This window comes from Bactrocera neohumeralis, chromosome 3, assembly GCF_024586455.1.
Source record: "Bactrocera neohumeralis isolate Rockhampton chromosome 3, APGP_CSIRO_Bneo_wtdbg2-racon-allhic-juicebox.fasta_v2, whole genome shotgun sequence".
NCBI lineage: Eukaryota > Metazoa > Arthropoda > Insecta > Diptera > Tephritidae > Bactrocera > Bactrocera neohumeralis.
Window position 1 is genome coordinate 64,521,360 of NC_065920.1, and position 24,605 is coordinate 64,545,964.

The 24,605-nt window shown below is 37.0% G+C and overlaps 3 protein-coding genes across 5 annotated transcripts; 2 read left to right on the forward strand and 1 right to left on the reverse strand.

The window, feature by feature from the left end:
• The first annotated feature begins 8,667 nt into the window (after positions 1–8,667).
• LOC126753987 (UDP-N-acetylhexosamine pyrophosphorylase) lies at positions 8,668–18,002 on the forward strand. Of its 3 annotated transcripts, none has more exons than XM_050465802.1 (3): positions 8,668–8,909; positions 10,936–11,334; positions 14,936–18,002. In XM_050465802.1, the coding sequence occupies exons 2-3, from the start codon at positions 10,998–11,000 to the stop codon at positions 16,048–16,050; spliced, it is 1,452 nt and encodes a 483-aa protein (XP_050321759.1). In that variant the 5' UTR covers positions 8,668–8,909; positions 10,936–10,997; the 3' UTR covers positions 16,051–18,002. The 3 variants fall into 3 exon arrangements, with proteins under 3 accessions (XP_050321759.1, XP_050321758.1, XP_050321760.1); XM_050465801.1 differs by having other exon boundaries at positions 8,669–8,909; positions 10,993–11,334; XM_050465803.1 differs by lacking the exon at positions 8,668–8,909 and adding an exon at positions 10,232–10,845 and having other exon boundaries at positions 10,993–11,334.
• Positions 18,003–18,354: 352 nt separating this feature from the next.
• On the forward strand, positions 18,355–20,343 carry LOC126753992 (E3 ubiquitin-protein ligase Hakai). Its single transcript, XM_050465810.1, has 4 exons — positions 18,355–18,589; positions 18,647–18,911; positions 18,973–19,529; positions 19,614–20,343. The coding sequence occupies exons 1-4, from the start codon at positions 18,524–18,526 to the stop codon at positions 20,040–20,042; spliced, it is 1,317 nt and encodes a 438-aa protein (XP_050321767.1). The 5' UTR covers positions 18,355–18,523; the 3' UTR covers positions 20,043–20,343.
• Positions 20,344–20,349: 6 nt separating this feature from the next.
• Positions 20,350–22,897, reverse strand: LOC126753991 (transmembrane protein 115). Its single transcript, XM_050465809.1, has 3 exons — positions 22,257–22,897; positions 21,843–22,202; positions 20,350–21,782 (listed from the first exon to the last, which is right to left on the reverse strand). Exons 1-3 carry the CDS (start codon positions 22,775–22,777, stop codon positions 21,305–21,307), a joined length of 1,359 nt encoding a protein of 452 aa, XP_050321766.1. The 5' UTR covers positions 22,778–22,897; the 3' UTR covers positions 20,350–21,304.
• Positions 22,898–24,605: the final 1,708 nt, after the last annotated feature.

A 24,605-nucleotide genomic window follows, 5' to 3' on the forward strand; every position in this document is an offset into this window, starting at 1 on the left:
CTGTTTCGGCATTGGCGCTGTAGGAAACCCTCTTCTTTGGCGTAGAAAAGTTCCTATTCGTTTGACTGTAGAATCCTAACTGTTTCCATTAGATCGACGATCGTGCCAAACACAGCTCTGTTGTCGCGCTTGGCAGCGCTGCGTTGCGCGGCTCGGTGGTGGTTTTACTGCTATTTTTGTTGTGCAAAGGTGGTGGTTTTTACCTTGTAACTTTCTTTAGTGTGTTTTGTTTTGAAATGAAAGGTGCCGTTGCGGATGAAGGAGAAACCTACGAAATGGAACAAAAACAAGAAAATTAGCCCTGCTTGTAAGTAAGCCAATGCGCACCGGAGCTATTGCAGTCCTTTACTTATTCGCTAACACAAGTTATTTTGCTACGTATATACAAATATATAAATATATACAAATATATAAATATATACAAATATATAGTATGTATAACTGATAAGGTATGCGTATGGCTGTTCATTCTTGTAGAATACAATAGCTTTCCATTCCTTTGTTGGCACAGAGTTAAGTTTGAATGCAGAAAAATGCGCGCAACTTCTCCGCGCTCATGGGTGTTACCGGAAGGAAGCTCAAAATAAATGCTATAATCAAATTTAATGCGTTTTGCGATCGCTTATGAAATACTGGAATATACTATGTCATATAATAAGCTTGTATATGTATGTAAAGAAGTATGTATACTCACTTTTAGACATACATATATGAACATAAGTATATACATACATTGTATGTCTATAAGCATATCCTTCGATATTCATATATCAACTGAAAAAAAGTATTTTTTGATAATCTGGAGTTCAAAGGCCTACAAATTTTAATTCTATACTTAATAAATCCATTCCCATTTATTAAACCCGCTTAATTGAATCACTTTTCTTCTTTATTGACGTAGACACCGCTTACGCGGTTATAGCCGAGTTAACAACAGCGCGCCAATCGTTTTTTCTTTTCGCTACGTGACGCGAATTTGATATTCCAAGCGAAGCCAGGTCCTTCTCCACTTGGGCCTTCCAACGGAGTAGAGGTCTTCCTCTTCCTCTGCTTCCTCCGGCGGGTACTGCGTCGAATACTTTCAGAACTGGAGTGTTTTCGTCCATCCGGACAACATCACTACATGTCAATGCCGTCGTATATCTCGTACAGCTCATCGTTTCATCGAATGTGATATTCGCCGTGGCCAATGCGCAAAGGACCATAAATCTTTCGCAGAACTTTTCTCTCGAAAACTCTTAACGTCAACTCAGTTGATGTCATCGTCCAAGACTCTGTACCATATAGCAGGACGGGAATTATGAGCGACTTATAGAATTTGGCTTTTGTTCGTCGAGAGAGGGCTTTACTTTTCAATTGCATACTCAGTCCGAAGTAGCACCTGTTGGCAAGAGTTATCCTGCGTTGGATTTCCAGGCTGACGTTGTTGGTGGTGTTTATGCTGGTTCCCAAATATACGAAACTATCTACAACTTCAAAGTTACTGTCAACAGTGACGTGGAAGCCAAGTCGCGAGTACGAGTACTCTTTGCTTGATGACAGGAGATATTTCGTCTTGCCCTCGATCACTATCAGACCCATTAGCCTCGCGGAAAGCGGAACTAACGTAGCGGTTGTTGAGGCCTATGATATCAATATTATCAGCGTACAACAGCAACTCTACGCTCTTAGAGTAGGTTGAAGAAGTCGCACGAAGAGAGTCGCCTTGTCTGAAACCTCGTTTGGTATCGAATGGCTCGGAGAGCACCTTTCCGATCCTGACGGAGATTCTGATATTGCACAACGTTTTAGTTTTGCGGTGATACCAAATTTAGACATAACGGCAGCTACTTTTCGTGCTGTCAAAAACGGCTTTGAAATCGACAAAGAGGGGGTGTGTATCGATCCTCTTTTCCCGGGTCTTTTTTAATATTTCGAGCATGGTGAATATCTGGTCAGTTGTTGGTTTTCCAAGCCTAAAGCCACACTGTTAAAGTCCAATCACTACATTGACGGTAGGCTTTAATTTTTCACACAGTACGCGATTTTTTTATATTCGTGTGAAATTTGATCTTGGCAGCCGCTGAATTAAAGTAACTGTGTATGAAATTCATTAGAGAGATAATTAAAGATCTCTTATGGATCTACTGAACACATTTTGGTTAATGTTTTGGGTATGGTGCATGTCAATGTTAGTCTTCTATAAGAACACCTAAATCCACAAAAACTGAGCCGAAACCGAAAAAACTAACATTCACTGAAGCCACTGAAGACCATCCCAGCCGAGGGTTATAACAAGTGCATAGAAAATTGAATTAAGCGGTGGCATGCTTTTATGGGCTTAAAGGAGTCTATTTCAAATTCGTCATCTTTCAAAACGAAGAAATCAGTGAAATATATGGAAAAAAATATGAACCCAAATTACTCAATCGGAAATGCTAAATTAATGTTCCAGCATTCGGGAAGTTCCAACTACTAAAGTGTGGCCAAAAGTTGTCCACTAATGTGCAATATCAAAAAGATTATCGGCTAAGCAATTCAATCACGATAACGAGAAGTTTATAGAAAGATCGCTACAAACCCTGCTGCTTGAAACTTAGTTCGAGCAAATCATCCGAAACAGCTATCGCCAGTACAAACTAAGCTAACTGAAACACCATCTGCTCAGTAAGAATTTGGAAGAACTCCTAAGAGGCGTGTGATTAGAAATAGCCATGTTTACCTCCATATATCAATCTGCTAGCTTTCCTAATTTTTTATCGGGGAAGTACTAAAATTAGGGTTAATAAGAAAGCTGAAAGCATGGTTGTTGAAAGTTATTCCGACAAAATTTAGGGCAAACATTTAGAAACGAAACATTTCAAGTCATCTTTTTGAATTAATTAAACTATATCATCGCTGACTCGTCGTAGGGAACCAGTGACATATAGTGGAGTAACCTCCATATGACTCTTCGTATCTCCACCTGTTTTTTTGTCCTCCCAATAATAGTACATTCACTATGAAACTGTAAAGTTCCTCGATGAGAAGAACAATGTAGTGAGAACCTCTATAAAGGTTGGCTTACTATCTGGGTATTAGTCAAATCATAGTTTCTGCTGCCAGAGTAGAATCAGTGGGTCTCCTCACTTCCTGTTTATTCACATATAACTTTAAAAAGTCCATAAAATTTTGAAGTCGAACCTCATCATATCACTAGTCAGTGATAATACGGCTGTGTAAACTGACGTTAAGCAATACCAAAAATTCTGTCAGGATCAGGAAGGACCTATCCGAGCCGTTCGATAACAAACGAGATTTTAAACAAGGCAACTGCCTATCGGGCGACTTCTTTAATCTACAGCTGGAGAAAATAATTCGAGCTGCAGAGCTTAATCGAGAAGATACGATCTTCTACATGCTGCATTTGCCACAACACCCGCGCCGTAAGTTCTGCTTTCTCCAAACTGGATAAGGAAACAAAGCAGATGGGTCTGGCAGTGTACGAGGGCAAGAATATCAGCTTCGAAATCCAACGCAAAATAACTCTTGCCAACAGGTGCTACTTGGGACTGAGTAAGCAATTGAGAAGTAAAGTCCTTTCTCGATGAACAAAGACCAAACCCTATAAGTCATTCATTATTCCCGTTCTACTATATGGTGCAGAGGCATGGACGATGACAACATCTGATGAGTTGGCGTTATGAGTTTTCGAAAAAAAGGTTTGCGGAAAATTTATGGTCCTTTGCGCTTTTGCCACGGCGAATATCGCATTCGATATAGCGATGAGCTGTATGAGACGACATTGACATAGTTCAGCGAATTAACAGACAGCGGCTGCGCTGACTAGGTCTTGTCGTCGAATGGATGAAAACACTCCAGCTCTGAAAGTATTCGACGCAGTATCCGCCGAGAGATGCAGAGGAAGAAAATGTTCTTTACTCCTTTGGAAAAATCAGGTGGTGAAGGACCGTCAGTGATTACAGATCATACTTCTAAATCCGTGGAATCTTAAGATCTAACATGAATTGATTGAAAAAATTAAATGGCGTAGTCTTATAGAGTTCAATGAACTGCTCTTAAAAATCATTAATTTAATCGGACTATGATTAAACATTCATCTTATACAGTTTCTAAGAAGTTATGTAAAAGTAAATTGTTTTGTTCATCACCCTAAAGCTTCTAGAAAGCGGTGACGACTTTGCGTGGTACATTGACTTTAATTTTTTGATCGTTATACGGGTTACTTACTTACTAGTTTTTTGTTGCTTTTTTCTTACGTATGTAAAGAAAAGTTTATATACATATATATGTACATATGTATATAGGTGCTTAGAATTGTACATACAAACGTATTGTGGCTCGTGTTAAAACTTTTGCGCAGTTGGACTATGACAGCACTACTACAACAAAAAAACCCAAATAGAATGACTTACCTGAGTACTGCGTCGTTCCATTTAGATAGGGGTAGCACATGCTCAGTAAGCGCAACTATTGTGTGAGGAACAGTAGGTTAAGTTCTGATAAAAATATTTAAAAAAAAAATTATGGACGAATTCATAAACATATAAAAATTCACGTTCTGTGACGCTTCGCTCAACTTATGGTCAACATAATTGGCCTACTGAGCCTACTATTCGCAACACCATCACCCATCTTGAGACCCAGCATTCATTATTGGATAATATTCGACCGAATAGACCACGTCCAGCACGCATTGAAGAAAATATAGCAGACCTAGCTGAGAATGTACACGAAGGAATTGGAGAGTGCTTTGTGGGACGGTGGATTCATCGGTCCATATTTTTTCAAATATGACGCCGGTGAGAACGTAACCGTCAAAGGCGAGCGTTATCGCGCCATGATAGGCGAATATTTGATGCCTGAAATTGAAGCTCGTGATCTCGGCAACATTTGATTTCAACAAGACGGTCCACTTCTCACACATCGCATTAATAAATGAATTTATTGAGAGAACATTTGGGTGAGCAGATAATTTCACGTTTTGGGCAGGTCGTGTGATATCATACCGTTACGACTTTTTCCTGTAGGAATATGTAAAGTCTGCAGTTGAAGCAAAAGATCACGCGTGTCATTCGTCAGTTATCAGTCGAAATGCTCGAACGAGTCATGGAAAACTGCACTGAACAGATAGACAATCTGAGACTCAGCTCGAATGATAATAAACATTCCCCATACAATTTGAAGTTAATGTGGTATTTCTTTAAAAAAAGTTGGAAACCGCGAAAAAACGAAAAATGTTGACTGAATTTAAATTTAAAACGACAAAATACTTGAGTTTATATCATAAATAACTTTTTACCACTTTTTGCTCACTACTGTCACACTGTGCTTAGCGCCCGCATGCGTCTTAGGGGCCAACAAGAAGTCGCAACAATTGAATTTGAATTATGATGCATGTAGAGAGAATACACACACAAACTCACATACATATACATATGCTCATAGCGTACAATTTATATGAAAGCACTTTGTGTACATCGTCCTTTCTTACACTTCCATTGTCGTAAGTATTCTGCGTTAAGTACATTGGCCGCAAAAAAGGTAAAATGCCAATGCATTGCCAGCGGGGCGATTGAATCATTTTCGCGCGCATTCGCCTTGGCCAGCTGGGTGAATGTGTACACATGCCCATATAACTGTGTTATACATACATACATATGTACATATATCCTTAAGATAATGTTTGTGTGCTAAGGCATACGGGATTTCCTTTGCTTTGTAAAGGGATCACCATGAAGGTACTATATGGTATGTTTATATGTTTATGTATGTGTCAGCGTTAGTGTTTATGAGTTTGTTATTGTGCAGTCTATGCGACATGCGCACCTTGACATAAATCTCGAAAGACCAGCAGAGTCCTTTGTAACGGTCTCTTTTTAATAATACAAGTAAATGGAACGTAGATTATTAAAAATCCATGACAGACAGAGCAGCTGAGCGCTACTGCTTTCAAATATACAAGCATACAAATACATAGAATACGTACAGACATACAAATGTATGTATATCTATGTAAATGTATGTATATACTTATCTATATACATACATATATTCCAATATGTAAATACCAATTAAAAAAGGTAGCATGTCCTTAATTGTACTTTGCACGTGTGAATGAGTGTTTGCGATTTGTCTAACACCGATATTCGAAAGGTTATGCAAGGGAAGAAATACTTATATAGCAACATTTGCTAGAAAATCTGCCGCTAAACTGATACGACAGTATCAGCCAAAGAACATTCTTTGGCAATTATTATTTTTTAGAATATTATTTCAGATCGTCCATCCGTTGAGTTAAATTTTCGATGACTCGATCGGGAATTTCGACTAGTAACTGGCGAATGACATCGAGCGGGATTGTCCGCATAGACTTTAGACTTGTATATCCCCTCAGAAAAATGTCTAACTGTGTGATATCACAGGACCGGCTCAAAACGTGAAATTATGTGCTCATCGAAGTATTCTTTTAATAAATCCATTGATTGATGCGATATGTGGGAAGTGGCGACGTATTGTTGAAACCAAATGTCGCCGAGATGATGAGCTTCAATTTCAGGCATAATAGTCGGTTATCATGACGCGATAACGCTCGCCATTGACAGATACGTTCTCAGCGGCATCATTTTTGAAGAACTATGGACCGAATATTCCACCGACCCACAAACCACACCAAACCGTTGTTTTTTTCTGGATGAGATAGCAGCCTTTGAATCTCTTCAGGTTGCTCTTCGTCTCAAATGCGGCAATTTTGCATGTTTACATACTCATTGGGCCTCATCGCTGAACAAAATTTGGCTCAAAACGTTGAATCTTCTTGAAACTTTTCAAGAGCCCACAGAGCGAAGCGATGGTGCTTGGAAAATTCAAGCGGCTTCAGTTCTTGCACAAGCTGTATCTTGTATGCTCAGCTACGGCTGCTATAATTTCTTCACTGAGAGCTAGATGTGGTCTATTCGGTCGAATATTATCCAATAATGAATGCTGGGTTTCAATATGGCCAGGTACATATGTATATTCAAAAGCAAGGAAATTATGTGTTATATTAATTGAACCAAACGACATTTTTACATGTCAGATATGCTTTAAACAAAATAAAGTAGTATTTTTGTATCGGCTGGTGACTGGTTATGAAGAATGGACTCATTACGGCAGCCCTAAACGCAAAAATCCTGTATGAAACCTGGCCAACCAACCAAAACAACAGAAATGGCGTCAAGGCACGATTCTATAAATGGTGGTATCAGGAGGACGTGCTAGATTATGAGCTTCTAAAACAGTGAGAAACCATAATGAAGAAGGCTACCGACAACAACGAATCAAATTGAAAAGAACGGTTACTAAAAACGTCGAGAATTTGTGACTAGACACGAGTCAATAACTTTTCATCATGCCAATGATCGGCCTCATGTTACAAAAATCAGTTAAAACTTATTTGCAAAACGGTATCTGGAAAGTTTTGCTTCATCCGTCCTATAATCCAGACCTTATCCCTTTGTACTCCCATTTGTTCTGGTTGATGCAGAACGCCCTTACTAAAAAACGGTTTTATATCAGAACAGGTTATCAAAAATTGGCTTAATTCATTCTTGGCCGCCAACTCGGCGCAGTATTTTTTGGGATGAAATCCATAAATTGCCAGAAAGATTGTATAAAACCGTAGTAACATAGTTATAGACCCATTCCCAATCGAACAAAGCCATCATAAGGTATATCAAGAAGATAATGAATGCAAATACACACTCAGTTTGATCCTAAAATAAGATTTTCTTATTGTTCATTGGCATTTTGGTCAAGACTTGAACATTGATATTTACCATCGAACACTTGATATATACAAATAAGCAAAGGGACAAGTATGATTTTAGATTATGATGACTATTGGAAGAAACAACATCTATCTAGACGAAAGAAAACACTTTCCGTAAGTCTCAAATAAAAGGCCCGTTCAAGGTTCGTTAAGGAGGCTCTGACCTCTCAGGCAATCGCTTCAAGTTACTTTGTTACTAGACTTTTTCAGTATCTGGTCATTTCCATTGGAAATTGTGAAGCCGATGATCTCTAAAGAAACCATATTAGAAACGTATTGAAGCAGCTTTGGCCTCTTACATTCTAGCACTGGATCTATAGGCCTCATGTGAACTCAGCAGGCGTTGGTTAGCAAACAGAATAAAAATATGTTCTAGTATCTATCTCAATAACACATATTTTTAACCGATTATGCCAGGAAACCAATTAACCGTGATCTACTAAGCGTCAGGCGATTCAAATAGACAGGATAATCAATTAAGCGAGGGTCAATTAAGCGGGGGGTTGTGTATTTGTAGATGAAGTGACAATTTAGAGATGGCAAAATATGTCTTCCAATAATATCGACTAAAGTAAAATGGGCACCGATTAAAATGATTGGAATGTAGATTTTCAAGTAGTTTTCAACGAGAACTGGTTTTCAATGATTTCGTTTGACAGAGTATGAATAGATGAAAGCTCAAGTTTTAGGACAAGAACCAATTTTGTTTACATTATTTTAATGTCGGTACGAACATAATATTAACAAATATATTATATATTTCTCATAACATATCGATAACATCGATAAAACGAGTCATACCAAATGTCTCATGAAATTTGTTTTGTTTTATAAATCTGAGTGATCCGGCAACTATTAACTATCGATTATTTTGCACTGTATTTTGAACCGAAAGAATTACCACTACCACCGCCTCTGGAGAAATATAAACAATGAAGAATTTCCAATTCGGTTTTCTTTTATCGTGTTGCACGAATTATTATCTAGAAAAAATCTAGTCGTTATCGTGCTAAAAGTGTAAAAAACACTATATTAAAGGAATGTGTTACAAGTGTAAAGTGCATTTGAAAGTGGCATAAAGAAAGTATGGGTAAAGAAGTGTCCGCTACTATAAAATACGGTGAGTGTTTTTTTAATGGCCAGAACCACGTCACTTCGCCGAATAGATAACGATTTAAGCCATTTAATCATTTAGGAAATGATAAAACTTAATTGCTTTCGTTATAGTCAGTTCTATTATAGAATTATATGAAGGAAAATAATACAATAGATGTGTATACAACAATGCCAAATGACTAGCATCATAGGTGTATCGATTGATTGAATTTTCAATATTTACATATACAAGTAGCTATTTGAATATGCATATCTACAAATGCCAACGTAGGTTGGCCAGTCACGTAAAACATGATTAACCTGTAAACTCTGTGGGTTTTGTTTAGAAGTGGAGCTGCCGGTTAGATGCTGGCATCGTTTCTTTTTTTGTTTTTGGCTTGTTGCCATTCGCAACGCTAATTCTGCTGTATTACATTACCATTAAATTGTTGCTCAATAACCGCGGCTTTGCTATTGTTTTACATCATCAAACGCTACTGGCCTACAAAAGATGTAAAAAGCTCTTTTGCAATACACTTTTTAAGTCAATTACTAATTGGTTGCAATTAGGTTGAAGGGCTATTTGAAAGTTTATTAGGAAGTTGGACTGTTGGAAATAGTAGTCGATTATTAATGATTGTTGTACGACCTCCCTTTTCTTTAACGCATATATGAAACATTGCATTAGGTATGTTTGCCACAAATATCTCTAACAATGTGTACGAGTTTTTAAGCTTTAATATATAACGTAGTGCAAAATACAAATTAAAGCTTCTTAAATCAAAATTCTCATCCATTTTATTGAATAACTTCAAACAGTTTGCTGCGAAGTTTACACCCAGAAGTAAACATCAGAAACCCTAAAAAAATATAAATAAAGGATCGGTGCGACGGGCAGTTAATTTAGCCATGCCCGTCTGTTCATTTATCTGATATCGTTCTGAAATGTTGCACACGTCCTTCTCAAGAAGCAGCTCATTTGTTAAAATACCGATATCGGACCTCTGCAGCATATAAGTAGCTGCCATACGGTTCAGCTGTTGTTAACTAATTTTAACTATGAAAATATTCTTATGTACACTTTTCTAAAACTAAATTATCATTTAATATCTGAATAGGTATTTTAAATAAATACAAGCGGAAATATTTACTTCTTATCAATTTGCGTACTTTTGAGTTTCTTATCAAGAGGCATGTTCCGTATTTTTTTGCGGTAATTGCTAAGTACTTAACTTACTCCATTCACATTTATGTTGATGTAAATAAGTTCTTTAGCTACATACATATGTATAGAAATACAAACATATATGATTATTCACAAATAATTATAATATTATATAATTGCTGAGTAAAAGGGCATGCCACGTATGTATATTTTTCTCATTGCTAAAGCTGTCTTAAGAATTGGCGCACCACAATTCACTTTCGCTGTTACTTGTAGGAGGGTTTGTTGCTCAGGGACGCCCAGTTAGCTTGCGCAGGTCAGACTAGTTCAGTTAGATTTTAGCATTCTGTAGGCTATTAACTGAGTACCGCAAGCTCAACAATCATCTGGTTTGGGTGTGCGCACACGCTACCGCCACTCTTTGTCTTAAATCAAAAGCTAAACGCCAAGTAACAACAAGCTACAAGAAGAAGGTGTATGAAGTGGAGAGTAACAGACAGCAAGGCAATCAAACAAAACAAGTAAACAACCAACCAAACAAGCCGCAGATTGTCCAAGTAAGCAACATTTGGCTTGTTGGCTCACATATCGCACCTACAAATGTTCGGCTGAAGCTCAGTAGCGGTCGGGAGACGTTGCTGTGCAGTTGAGTTGGCGCGCTTCTTCTATACTACAATCGAGTAGCATTGTATTGAAAAATAATTTGTTTTCGTTTTGCTCGCATTATATTACGTATCGTATTTTTTATTATTATTTATTTAATTTGGTTGTCGACTTTTGTGTTTGTTTTTATCTGGTTAGTGGCTTATAATAAGTGTCTAAATTTTCGTAAAACATTTATAAACTTACATATTTACTTACATATATTGACTGACGTGCAAAAAAGCAAACAACTTTTAACGCTGTTTATCATTAAAAAAAAAAAAAAACATTTTCATAACAGCAACAATGACGGTATACGACGAACTGTATGAGCGCCTCTCAAAGGTCGGTCAGGAGCATTTGCTTAAATTCTGGGATGAGTTGACACTCGATCAGCAGGAGATTTTGGTGCGTGATATAGACGAACTCAACCTGAAAGAATTGAAGTTATATTTTGAACGCGCCACAGCATCGCTGCAAGAGAATGGCATTAAGCTGGATGATCGTATGCAACCTGTGCCCGAGGAGAACCTAGTTAGCATTGAGCGTACGGCCGAAGAGCGTCTCAAGGCTTATGAAGCAGAGGGTATGCGTCAGATCAGCGCGGGACATGTTGCTGTCTTGCTAATGGCTGGTGGACAAGGTAAATTTAATAACTTTTAAATGTTAAGTAAATCGTACAGTTAACATAACTTGAGTTTATTATATATTTATAACCTGAACAAGGTATATTATTACATTATATTACCCTCAATTTTTTGAGATATCGCTTTGAAATTCTGCACACGTTTTTTCAATTCCAAGAAGCTGCTCTTTTGTCGCAACCGCCGCTATCGAACCACTATAGCATATAGCTGTCATACAATCAAGTTCTTGAATAGAAACTTTTTTTTATTTGACAAGGGATCTTCACGTAATTTAGCATAGATTACTATCTAAAGCAACTCTGCAATCTCCGAAATTTTTTTTAAATCGAACCACTGTGGCATATAGCTGCCATTGAACTGATCGATCAAAATCAAGATGCTAAAAAATATGCACCTGTGCAGGGTATTCTAGCTGCGGTGCAGACGAAGTTAATGATTTTCCTGTTTTTATTATGAAACCGCATGAAGTGGAGTGTGTAATTTATCATACAAGCACATGCACTTAGGTTGAGCTTATTGTATCTCTTAAATGTACATATGTATGTATAAAAATAATGTGTAAAATTATCTTCGGCGCCTTTACAAATTTGCGAAATTTTAAATTATAACAAAATGTAAGAGAGTAAAAGCTTTTTTCGCCTAATGCATAATCAGCCATGTAAACAGTTTAACTAAAAAAAACCAACCGAGTTCAATATTTCTGCGCAACTGTGCTGTCGTGGCTGCTTTGTACGTATGTATGTATCTATGTGACTTCGTTGGACCGTTAGCGCCTCGTTTTCAAAAAGCATATATAGTATACTTTAAAAAAAAGATAAATAAAATAATAATTAACTTGCCTGTCACGTAACCTCATACAAACGCGAAACGAGAAATGCTCACAAAGAATATGCCTAAAAGTTACCGTAATATACGAACCAGAAACGACTTTGTATATCCACTGTGGATAGCCAAATACGATTGCTTTATGGTCTTTCTTTTAATTCACTTTTTATTTACTGCTTCAAATCGAGTTTACCTTAAAGTAAGCTTAGTCATTTAAGAAGGCGCGCACAGACAATAATTTAATGATTTCTTTGTTGCTTCAAAAATAACAATGTAGTGAGTAATGCTATTAGAGTGCATCGTTGGCAATCGATGGTTTAAATACGGATTTCTTGCAGTTGCACATACCCGAAGGCCCCATTGATTCTCTGTAGCTCACGATTTCGCTGTGACTGTTGTTGTAAGGCACACCCGAAATAGTTTTGGACTATTCTATTGTAACAATCTTGCGCTGTTATTATGCGAGTTTTCTACATTTGTATAGAATCGACTCCTTATGTTAGGTTAGGTTAGATTCGATGGCTGATCTGCAAGATAGCGATCGCATTTGTAGTACTACGTATAGTTTTTTGTGAGCCTTAAAAATAGAACTCCTGTATAAGATCTTATAAGTCAAGAAACCGCTCTGACGCCAAAAAAAAGCACCAGTTGAGTGAGATATCTGAAATTGTGAGAGTCCAAATATTTAAGCCTTGATATCGCAAAGGCGGGCCAAGCAAGAATGAAGTGTTGAGAGCTGGCATTATAAGTTTGGGATTGTTCCCGCCTCAACTATAGTGGTTTCAAATCACTAACCGCCAGTTCCTTGTATGGCAAAGAGACTTTATAGGCAACTTTAAACATAGTCGATCGATCACTGGTGAGTGGTATCACTTGGGACCTAAACAACATTCATGGCGTGTTCGCAAACTGGAGCGTTCGTAAGGTTTAACATCCGGTCTATACTATAGTAATGCATTTGTAGTACTAGACACAGCCATTATACAACAATATTTGTTCTTCGAAACTACACATTTGTTTAGTGTACTAAGAGCAGATGCAGTTATAGATAACAATGAAAAGATAAAAAAATATGTTTTCCATTATTTTTTTGTTAAGGAAATTGCAATGAACAGATAAATTAAGACCATGATAAATTTACTTTTGTTATACCCTGAACAGTATATATTAAGTTTGCCATTATTATCCAATGCATCGCTACAATTTCCGATTATGTATATTGTGCCGAGCGGACAACTACATATATCATATAACTGACATGCAAAGTGACCGATCCAAGTCAAATTATACAAAAGTTGAAATAAGAAATGCACCTGGGAAGGGTATTAGTTGCGGTGCAACCGAAGTTAACGTTTTTTCTGGTTGAGTCTTAATTTAAGTACCTTTAAGGTCAAGTAATGAACGTTGTTAATGTTATAAAGTGCCACAAATAGTACTTTAAAAGTATAATTACTTCTAACTTTGATTTAATTAGTAAATAATGTCATCTTTAATTGCATATATGTAGATGCGCCGTTATTCCTTTATCTAGTACATATCCATATTTACACACAGTACGTGTGTTTGTCCATAAAGCACCTACAATGTAAAAATAACTCAAGGGCCCTGACTTATTATATTTATTTAATCCATTCTCGTGCTTTCCCACCTACATACATACTTACATATATATTTGTGTTTGTGGTTATCAGCAGCTCAGCATTCTTGTTTTACAAATCATATGCGATAATTACTAACACTTTGCAGCTCGTCGTAAAAACAATTACACAAATACATAAGTATGTACATTCTGATCTTATATCCACACATTCGATTAGTCAAAATTTTACGCCAACTAACTTTAAGCTAGAGCCCTATGAATATTTATGCAAGTTGGTGTGAATTAATGCATAAACGTCCACACACGCATATCTTTTAGCCCAAACTATCATTAAGTATTTACGTCAGCAGAAAACAAGAATTGATTTAAACCAAACAAACACGTTTTAAAGGTCAGCCAGCAGTGATGTCGCCTTTTAGAGTAAAAACAAAAACATTCAAAGTATTAAACTTAAGATGTTTGTATACGAAATATGTGGGAATCTTTTGAATTTCGATTTAAAAAAGCTTTTGCGTACTCAAAGAAACTAACGGAAACTTTTTCATAACCTGAACAAGGTAGGTTATTGTCACAAAGTTTGTCTCTTTTTGGGTCGTAGGAGACCCTAAAATTATATATACATACATATAAGTGATCAACGCGTCGACCAGAGTCGATTTGGTCATGTAGGTCTGTCTGCTCGTCAGTATGTACGTACCAGGGATAATGTACGTACACTAGTGACTCAGTTTTTGAAATGTCTATCTAAAATTTTGCACACCTTCTTTTCTTCTTACGAAGCTGCTCATTCGTCGTATCCCCAATTATCAGAACACTATTGTTTATATCAGTCATACAAACTGAACTATCAAATCCCCGTCCTTGTATGGTAAATTTTTTATTTGTAAAGTTATATCCAAGAAATAAAGCATGAATTATTGTGGTTGTAACATTGTTTTTTTTACAAAATTGACAAATAAATTATTAGTGAAATGCGAAAATAGGGGCAATTAAAACGTCAATATATTTTTAACTGTCAGAGATGTTAAAAATATAATCATTCGTCAGTTTTGTATAATAATAAAACACCTTGTTAACTTAAATTCACCACCCTTTAATGCATAATTAATTAACATACTTTTCAAAATTACGAAAACTACGTTTCTTAATAATCTCCCTCTCCTACTCTGCAGGCACCCGTTTGGGTTTCGCTCACCCAAAGGGTATGTACGACGTGGGTCTCCCATCGAAGAAATCACTCTTTCGCCTACAAGCCGAGCGCATACAGAAATTGGAGGAATTGGCTTACGCCGCTACTGGCAGTCGTGGCAACATCACGTGGTACATCATGACATCGGAGCACACAATACAACCAACAAATGAATACTTCATGGCTAACAACTATTTCGGACTGAAAAGGGAGAATATCATACTCTTCGAACAGGGTTCATTGCCATGTTTCGATTATGATGGTCGCATTATATTGGATCAAAAGCATCGTGTTGCACGCGCACCCGACGGTAACGGTGGATTGTACCGGGCGTTGAAACAACAAGGCATACTGGAGGATATTAAAAAACGCGGCATCTTATATTTGCATGCTCACAGTGTAGATAATATATTGATTAAGGTCGCCGATCCGGTTTTTATCGGTTATTGTGTACAAGAGAATGCCGACTGTGCAGCCAAGGTGGTGGAAAAATCACATCCCAACGAAGCTATCGGTGTGGTCGCCATAGTGGATGGCAAAAATCAGGTGGTGGAGTATAGCGAAATATCGGCAAAAACCGCTGAAATGCGCAATCCCGACGGACGCTTAACTTTCAGCGCCGGCAATATATGCAATCATTTCTTCTCGGCAGCTTTCTTGCATCAAATTGGTGACACATATGAGAAACAGTTGAAACTACACGTGGCCAAAAAGAAGATACCATTTGTGGATAATTCGGGCAAACGTATTACGCCAGAAAAACCCAATGGCATCAAAATCGAAAAATTCGTCTTTGACGTATTTGAGTTTGCGCAAAAATTCGTCGCTATGGAAGTGCCACGTCACATCGAGTTTAGCGCGCTAAAAAATGCTGACAGCGCTGGTAAGGATTGCCCAGCTACAGCACGCGCAGATTTAGCACGTCTACATAAGCGTTATATTGAAGCCGCCGGTGGCATTGTGCATGGTGAGGAGTGTGAGATTTCGCCGTTTATAAGTTATGCTGGCGAAAACTTGGCGCCGCTAGTGGCTAGCAAATCTTACACAAGCCCCGTTTACTTGCGTAGCAATCGCGACCCCTACCATGGACATCTGTGACTTGATTAGACGTTTTAGATATGTGAATATGCTGATAAATTTAAATAAGTAGTTGACTGATGTTAACTGTGTATGTACAGTTGTAAAAGCAGTTTATGCTAGATTTGTATAGTTTTTGTTATGATTTCCGTTAATTTAATATAAACAAATGTATGTAAATTGTATTTAGAACAAAATTTATTGATCTGTAGACTGTGCGTTAAAAAATATTATCTACAAATATTATATTTAATACTTATTTTACAATCGAAATTAAAAAGCGTTTATGTAATTTAAAAAAAACACACACACATTTGCTAAGCAAAAATTCAGAAAAAAACGTATGCTACTTATAACTACTTTGATTTTCAAATATTAATTATTCAGTTAGTAGTATTATTGTACGCAATTTTTTATTTTCTTTAATATTGGAACAACAATTTATAACTACATATTACAACAATATTATACATACATACATATATACACATGCGAGCAAACATGTGTTTTTTATATGACTTTATGCTTTTTCTTATAGCTCTTGTAAATTTTGAGGTTAAATATTATAAAGAAAATTAAGTGCAATCTACATATATTAATAATCATGTACTATCGGGTGATTTTTTAAGAGCTTGATAACTTTTTAAAAAAAAAAAACGCATAAAATTTGCAAAATCTCATCGGTTCTTTATTTGAAACGTTAGATTGGTTCATGACATTTACTTTTTGAAGATAATTTCATTTAAATGTTGACCGCGGCTGCGTCTTAGGTGGTCCATTCGGAAAGTCCAATTTTGGGCAACTTTTTCGAGCATTTCGGCCGGAATAGCCCGAATTTCTTCGGAAATGTTGTCTTCCAAAGCTGGAATAGTTGCTGGCTTATTTCTGTAGACTTTAGACTTGACGTAGCCCCACAAAAAATAGTCTAAAGGCGTTAAATCGCATGATCTTGGTGGCCAACTTACGGGTCCATTTCTTGAGATGAATTGTTCTCCGAAGTTTTCCCTCAAAATGGCCATAGAATCGCGAGCTGTGTGGCATGTAGCGCCATCTTGTTGAAACCACATGTCAACCAAGTTCAGTTCTTCCATTTTTGGCAACAAAAAGTTTGTTAGCATCGAACGATAGCGATCGCCATTCACCGTAACGTTGCGTCCAACAGCATCTTTGAAAAATACGGTCCAATGATTCCACCAGCGTACAAACCACACCAAACAGTGCATTTTTCGGGATGCATGGGCAGTTCTTGAACGGCTTCTGGTTGCTCTTCACCCCAAATGCGGCAATTTTTCTTATTTACGTAGCCATTCAACCAGAAATGAGCCTCACCGCTGAACAAAATTTGTCGATAAAAAAGCGGATTTTCTGCCAACTTTTCTAGGGCCCATTCACTGAAAATTCGACGTTGTCGCAGATCGTTCGGCTTCAGTTCTTGCACGAGCTGTATTTTATACGGTTTTACACCAAGATCTTTGCGTAAAATCTTCCATGTGGTCGAATAACACAAACCCAATTGCTGCGAACGGCGACGAATCGACATTTCACGGTCTTCAGCCACACTCTCAGAAACAGACGCAATATTCTCTTCTGTACGCATTCGTGTGGTTGGTTTAATGTCCAATAAAGTAAACTGAGTGCGAAACTTGGTCACAATCGCATTAATTGTTTGCTCACTTGGTCGATTATGTAGACCATAAATCGGACGTAAAGCGCGAAACACATTTCGAACCGAACACTGATTTTGGTAATAAAATTCAATGATTTGCAAGCGTTGCTCGTTAGTAAGTCTATTCATGATGAAATGTCAAAGCATACTGAGCATCTTTCTCTTTGACACCATGTCTGAAATCCCACGTGATCTGTCAAATACTAATGCATGAAAATCCTAACCTCAAAAAAATCACCCGATACATACATATATACAATGCAATATTATGCAAAATAAAAAAAAAATATTATGAAAAGCAACAATATGTTCCGCTGATCCTTTATTGCAATGAAAGTAAGTATCTTTAGATTCTGCAAACAAGAAAAAATAGTTTTTGATGTTTGTGTGTATGTGGGTGTTTACAAGTCTCCACGAAACTTGTAAAACTATTAATTTATTTTTTAACTAAGCAGAAAATGCTGGCAATAAAAGTTCATAAACTGAAAAACAAATAGTACTAGCTTTAACAAGTCCTAATTTATTAAAATTACATTTATTATAATTTTGTTTAAAGTGCGGAGAGAATGCTTAAATCTAAAACAACATAAAAATGTTTAATAATCGATAAATTTAACAAATGGCAGCACCATAATTTCAATTATCGTTTGAAATGGTTACTCGTTCATAATGAATAATTCAGCTGGCAGCACTACACGACGAATGCCAAAATAGTATAGAAATAAAAAACCTCTAAAAAACGTAGCACAGAAAAGACGTGCATTTTTACAAGCGGCTGTAAAGAAATTATAAAATTTAGTAATTTTTAAAGACTGCAATATTTATACAATGGGCGGTGCACGAGCTCGTGGACGTGGACGCGGTCGAGGACGTGGTAGAGGCAAGAAGAAGGAGGTTTGTAAATTTCATTACAACATTTTAACATATCTTAAAAGAATTGTAAATTTTTAGACACTTGATGGCATTGGAGCAAGTATAGCTGCCAACAGTGCACAAGACGATACAGAAAGTTCTAATCAACTACCCGATACTGTTGAAGATGTAACAATGCAAGAGGGTGTTAAAGAAAGTGAAATTGATACGACAGTTCCGCCTGCACAAATGGAAACGGAAGATTTGACGGCAACTGCGACAACGACTACGGTAGGACCGCCTACCATACCAGCTGTGGCGCTTGAAGAGCCTTTACAGCCGGCAACTGTTTTGCCACAAACAAGTATGTGCTGTTAACTGATATATGCAAACATATATTTTTATTAGTATATTTACTTTTTTAGTTGATATGGAAGCTGATATCTCACAACTGGAAGCACCAACATTTACTACTATTTCGCGCGGTCCACCCGAACCGATGTTACGCCTCAAATGGGATCATAAAGTAAACTTGATCGGCGAAAAAGTGTTGAATCCTATGATACACTGTTGCGATCAATGTGACAAACCGATTTTATTATACGGTCGCATGATACCATGTAAGCACGTATTCTGCTTGAAATGTGCACGTTCGGAACCAATAAAGATTTGTCCGCGCTGTAATGATAAGGTGTTGCGCGTTGAGCAATCTGGCTTGGGCACAGTTTTTATGTGTACACATGGTGGTAGTCGTTATGGCAATACCGGTTGCAGACGTACATATTTGTCACAGCGCGATCTACAAGCGCATATCAATCATAGACATATTACACAGCCAGCGGTAATAGCACAACAACCACCACAAATTATACCTGCTAATACTATAAGTGGAGGCGTCAGTGAATTAAAGACATCATCATCAGCTGCTGATGTGAATATGGAGACGGTATTCAAGAGTGTTAGCGGCAATGTACAACGAAAAGTGAGCACAACTAACGTACTTCCTCTACAGTATTACCTAAATTAAATTAAAATGTATATATATATTAAATTTTTTACACATAAGCTTTCGGAGTCGTCTAACAGTGCTACTACAATACAAGCGCCATCTGCTTTATTAACACAACGACGTGCCACTACCATAGGCAATATACCACCGCCCGGCTCCGTTAGCTCAACATCCACACAAGGTTCTACACATTCGCATTCCTCCTTAACGCAGGCCAATCTAGCGCGCATTAACACAGCAAACGAACAAAATTGTCATCAAGGCAAAGTTGCATTACATCAGACATTAAAGAAGACGCCTATAACACAGTCGCATCATCAACCACCTGAAAGTGTAGCCGATGCTTCCTATTATAGTAGCGTACTAAACTCCTTTGGCAGCAATGATGTCGAACAAAGTGGCGGTGGTAGTGGTAATATAACGTCAACATCACAAACCAACTGTGCAACACAAAACACTTGGCAATCAAATCAGTACTATAGATGAATGGTAAATATTAACAAAGAGCGTCTGGCATTTGTGATTGCAATTATGGCGAAGCAATGATAATGCCACATACATACATATATACGAATAACTGATGGTGACCAATGATGTTTGTTATTTTTTATAAGAATTAGCGTTAAACACTATCAGATAATCATAAGACAAAAAAAACTATATCGATATTACTTGAATAATATCTAAAAAACAATGACTGTAGCAGCTGTTGGCAATTCATGTAATACCGTTCTTCGACTTTGTTTACGAATAAATAACGTTTGTCGTTCTAATAGAAACATCCAAATCTCAATAAATTTTAAGTGTTCGTTGGCCGAACTTTTAATTTAAAATTTATAATATAATGCACCAGTTGTCTTGTTTAAAATATACAATAACAATTATGTTTGGAGTATATATTAAATTTTATGTGTAATGTGTGTTCTTTTAAAATGCTTTTTTCATGGAAGCAGCTGTGCGGTAAATATTTATGTGTATCTAAACAAACTTTTGTTTCGTCATTGTAATATACATAGTGTTTGCTTATGGGAATACTCGTAACAAGTACCAAAATTGTAATAAATTGTACATTTAACTTAGCAATAACTTTCGAAAGAAAATCACTTTTTTAATTTTCCAATAAAAACACGGCTTGTCAATGAGGAACTTCCTTATATTTTTTTTATAGCTTTTCAAACTGATTGATACACTCAATGCATGCGTATTAATAGTTTTATTTTGCAAATAAGTTATAGGCAATTTGTTTACATGTTCCAAAAAACTTAGTTATTATTTAAGAAGTAAAAAAGAAATACATATCACGGATGTTCTCTCTCTTATAACATTAAGATGCTTAACTGTCACGGGTAAATCGAAAAGGCAACCTACATACATACAGCGCTATACATATGGAGATATACTTATGTATATATATTTTTTTATGCTCGTTGACAAGTCCGTTATGTGTTATCTCACTTTCGAACGTGTAATTGTAAACACATCTATTTGATTTCTTTCTTTTTAAATATAAGGTATTGTGATGTACTCTATTCAAAACAATATCGCTTTATTTTTCGTTTTTACAAGTAGACCGCTCCCAGTTTATTCACATTTACCACTGCCAAGAATGTAACTAAACTTCTTAAGTGTGCATTCAATTTGTGGTGCGTCTTTTTCATACGAGTGTTTACATATGCATACATATATATATTATTATTCGTGTAAAACAAAATACCAATTTACTTTGTAACTCCTTTATATTATTATACCTACTGCTTAGCCGTACCGCTCAGGTCGATTAGGGCGTCACTCATTGCCGTATTCGTATCAGAGTTTACATCATTTCTAGGCGGTGGCGCCGGCATTGGTATCGCTATCGTACTCATTGTACTGATCATACGCGGTTCTGCACGTACACTCGTTATAGGTGATGAAATGTTAGCGCTAATATGCTGTGATTTGCCCATAAAAGAGGGATTTAGTAATGCCTCTGGGCTAACATGCTCTGGTGCATGTTGTTGTGTATGTCCATGACCGTGTGGGTGACTATGACTATGCCCATGACCATGGCTATGATGTCCATGCTGTTGACTGTGATGATGTTGGTGTTTCTGATGATGATGATGATGATGCCCAGACATAGGCGCTCCACCACTGCTGACTGTTGGAAATGATTTGGGCAATTGATTATGCCGCGCTGCATCTGTTGATTTTAAGCGTTCACTCAATGCCTTTAGAGCGATTTGTCTGCAAACACAAAGAAAAAATTTAGTTCAATTTAGAATAAGTCATTTTGTATTTGCATACCTTCGTCGTTCTATATCATGTGCATCCGCACCAGGTATTTGTATGGATACTGAAGACAAACTTCCAGCAAGAGAAGATGCCCGTGGAGGTGCTGGTGTTTTTACAATGCCCAATCTTAAACAACATATATAGATGGGATTTACTAAAATACTAATTACAGGTTGCATGACATTTGGAAAGAAACTGGCAAATGTAAAACTTTCAGAACTATCACCACGCCCATTTGGATGCCATTGATAGAAGCGCAAATACACCCATGCCACAATAAGACCGGAACCGAACATTGTTGGATATGTGCCATCCAATAGTTTAATTGCCCACATAAGAATTGACGCCACCAACACAGTTAAGGGCACGTTTCTATAAAACCAAATGAGAGTAATTCTTAACAATAAACCAAAACTTCATAATTACCTATTAGTTAATTTGCCCCAACGCGTTTTGAAAATTAAATGATCGGGCATTATTTGTCGTACTGCCACACAGATACCTGCTACGTAGCCGGCCAGTCCATGAATATGCACGTCGAAAAGTATACTTTCATTATCGGTTACAACAAAATACAACAGATAATATATTGTTGTAAGTATGGATACACCAAAATTTGTTAGGGCAAAAAACTTGAACATTTCCAGTTGTCCCCATAATGGTTCCAACATTTTGCCACATAGCCCCACGGTGACGACATCGACAATCACTTCCCACCAATGTAATTCGATAAAACAAAATGTAAATGCTGTCCATATCCAGAACTCAGCATTTGGAAGTATTTTGCCTGGAGTAACACTCAACAACCGCACAGCGGTCTCCGAGTACGAGAGTAAATATCCAAAGCCAGTGACCACACAGATAAGCGTAATAACAGGCGATGTGTTGTGTAGCAAAGCTGAAAACTGTTGTTGCAGATATTGTACATTTCGATGGTACGCCGACATTATGGTTTACGGTATGAATACCACTTTTCTGCACAAAAATTGAACTTTTTCAAAACATTGATATTAAAAATTCTAATAAAATTGTTGCTTCCTAAATAAAAATTGTATGTGATTCCTTAACAAAAGTAAAATGATTAATGAGGTTGCCATATTTTATAATATAATTTATGCATATTGGGTACTCGGTTTTAATTATAATTTTAACAATTTTTCATAAGCTGTAATTAAATAAAATTTCGTTTTGGCAGTTATTTTATTTATTTACTATGCTATAAGAATCATGTTTACTACAGAAGGTTGGTGAAATTATATAGCAGAAATTTGGTAACAAAAGAAACGATTTCCTTCTCACTTGTGTTCCCCTGTATACTTTGTATCGGGTGATTTTTTTGAGGTTAGGATTTTCATGCATTAGTATTTGACAGATCACGTGGGATTTCAGACATGGTGTCAAAGAGAAAGATGCTCAGTATGCTTTGACATTTCATCATGAATAGACTTACTAACGAGCAACGCTTGCAAATCATTGAATTTTATTACCAAAATCAGTGTTCGGTTCGAAATGTGTTTCGCGCTTTACGTCCGATTTATGGTCTACATAATCGACCAAGTGAGCAAACAATTAATGCGATTGTGACCAAGTTTCGCACTCAGTTTACTTTATTGGACATTAAACCAACCACACGAATGCGTACAGAAGAGAATATTGCGTCTGTTTCTGAGAGTGTGGCTGAAGACCGTGAAATGTCGATTCGTCGCCGTTCGCAGCAATTGGGTTTGTGTTATTCGACCACATGGAAGATTTTACGCAAAGATCTTGGTGTAAAACCGTATAAAATACAGCTCGTGCAAGAACTGAAGCCGAACGATCTGCCACAACGTCGAATTTTCAGTGAATGGGCCCTAGAAAAGTTGGCAGAAAATCCGCTTTTTTATCGACAAATTTTGTTCAGCGGTGAGGCTCATTTCTGGTTGAATGGCTACGTAAATAAGAAAAATTGCCGCATTTGGGGTGAAGAGCAACCAGAAGCCGTTCAAGAACTGCCCATGCATCCCGAAAAATGCACTGTTTGGTGTGGTTTGTACGCTGGTGGAATCATTGGACCGTATTTTTTCAAAGATGCTGTTGGACGCAACGTTACGGTGAATGGCGATCGCTATCGTTCGATGCTAACAAACTTTTTGTTGCCAAAAATGGAAGAACTGAACTTGGTTGACATGTGGTTTCAACAAGATGGCGCTACATGCCACACAGCTCGCGATTCTATGGCCATTTTGAGGGAAAACTTCGGAGAACAATTCATCTCAAGAAATGGACCCGTAAGTTGGCCACCAAGATCATGCGATTTAACGCCTTTAGACTATTTTTTGTGGGGCTACGTCAAGTCTAAAGTCTACAGAAATAAGCCAGCAACTATTCCAGCTTTGGAAGACAACATTTCCGAAGAAATTCGGGCTATTCCGGCCGAAATGCTCGAAAAAGTTGCTCAAAATTGGACTTTCCGAATGGACCACCTAAGACGCAGCCGCGGTCAACATTTAAATGAAATTATCTTCAAAAAGTAAATGTCATGAACCAATCTAACGTTTCAAATAAAGAACCGATGAGATTTTGCAAATTTTATGCGTTTTTTTTTAAAAAAAGTTATCAAGCTCTTAAAAAATCACCCGATACAATATTTGAACTAGAGGAAATAAATCCAAATATTTTTAATTTTAATTGTTTTTTAGGAAAAAATAACAACAAATGTAGAAATAATATGTTAATACTGCAATTGATAGATATAATTTTGTTAAAAAAAATCGTAAATTTGAATCCTTATACTAC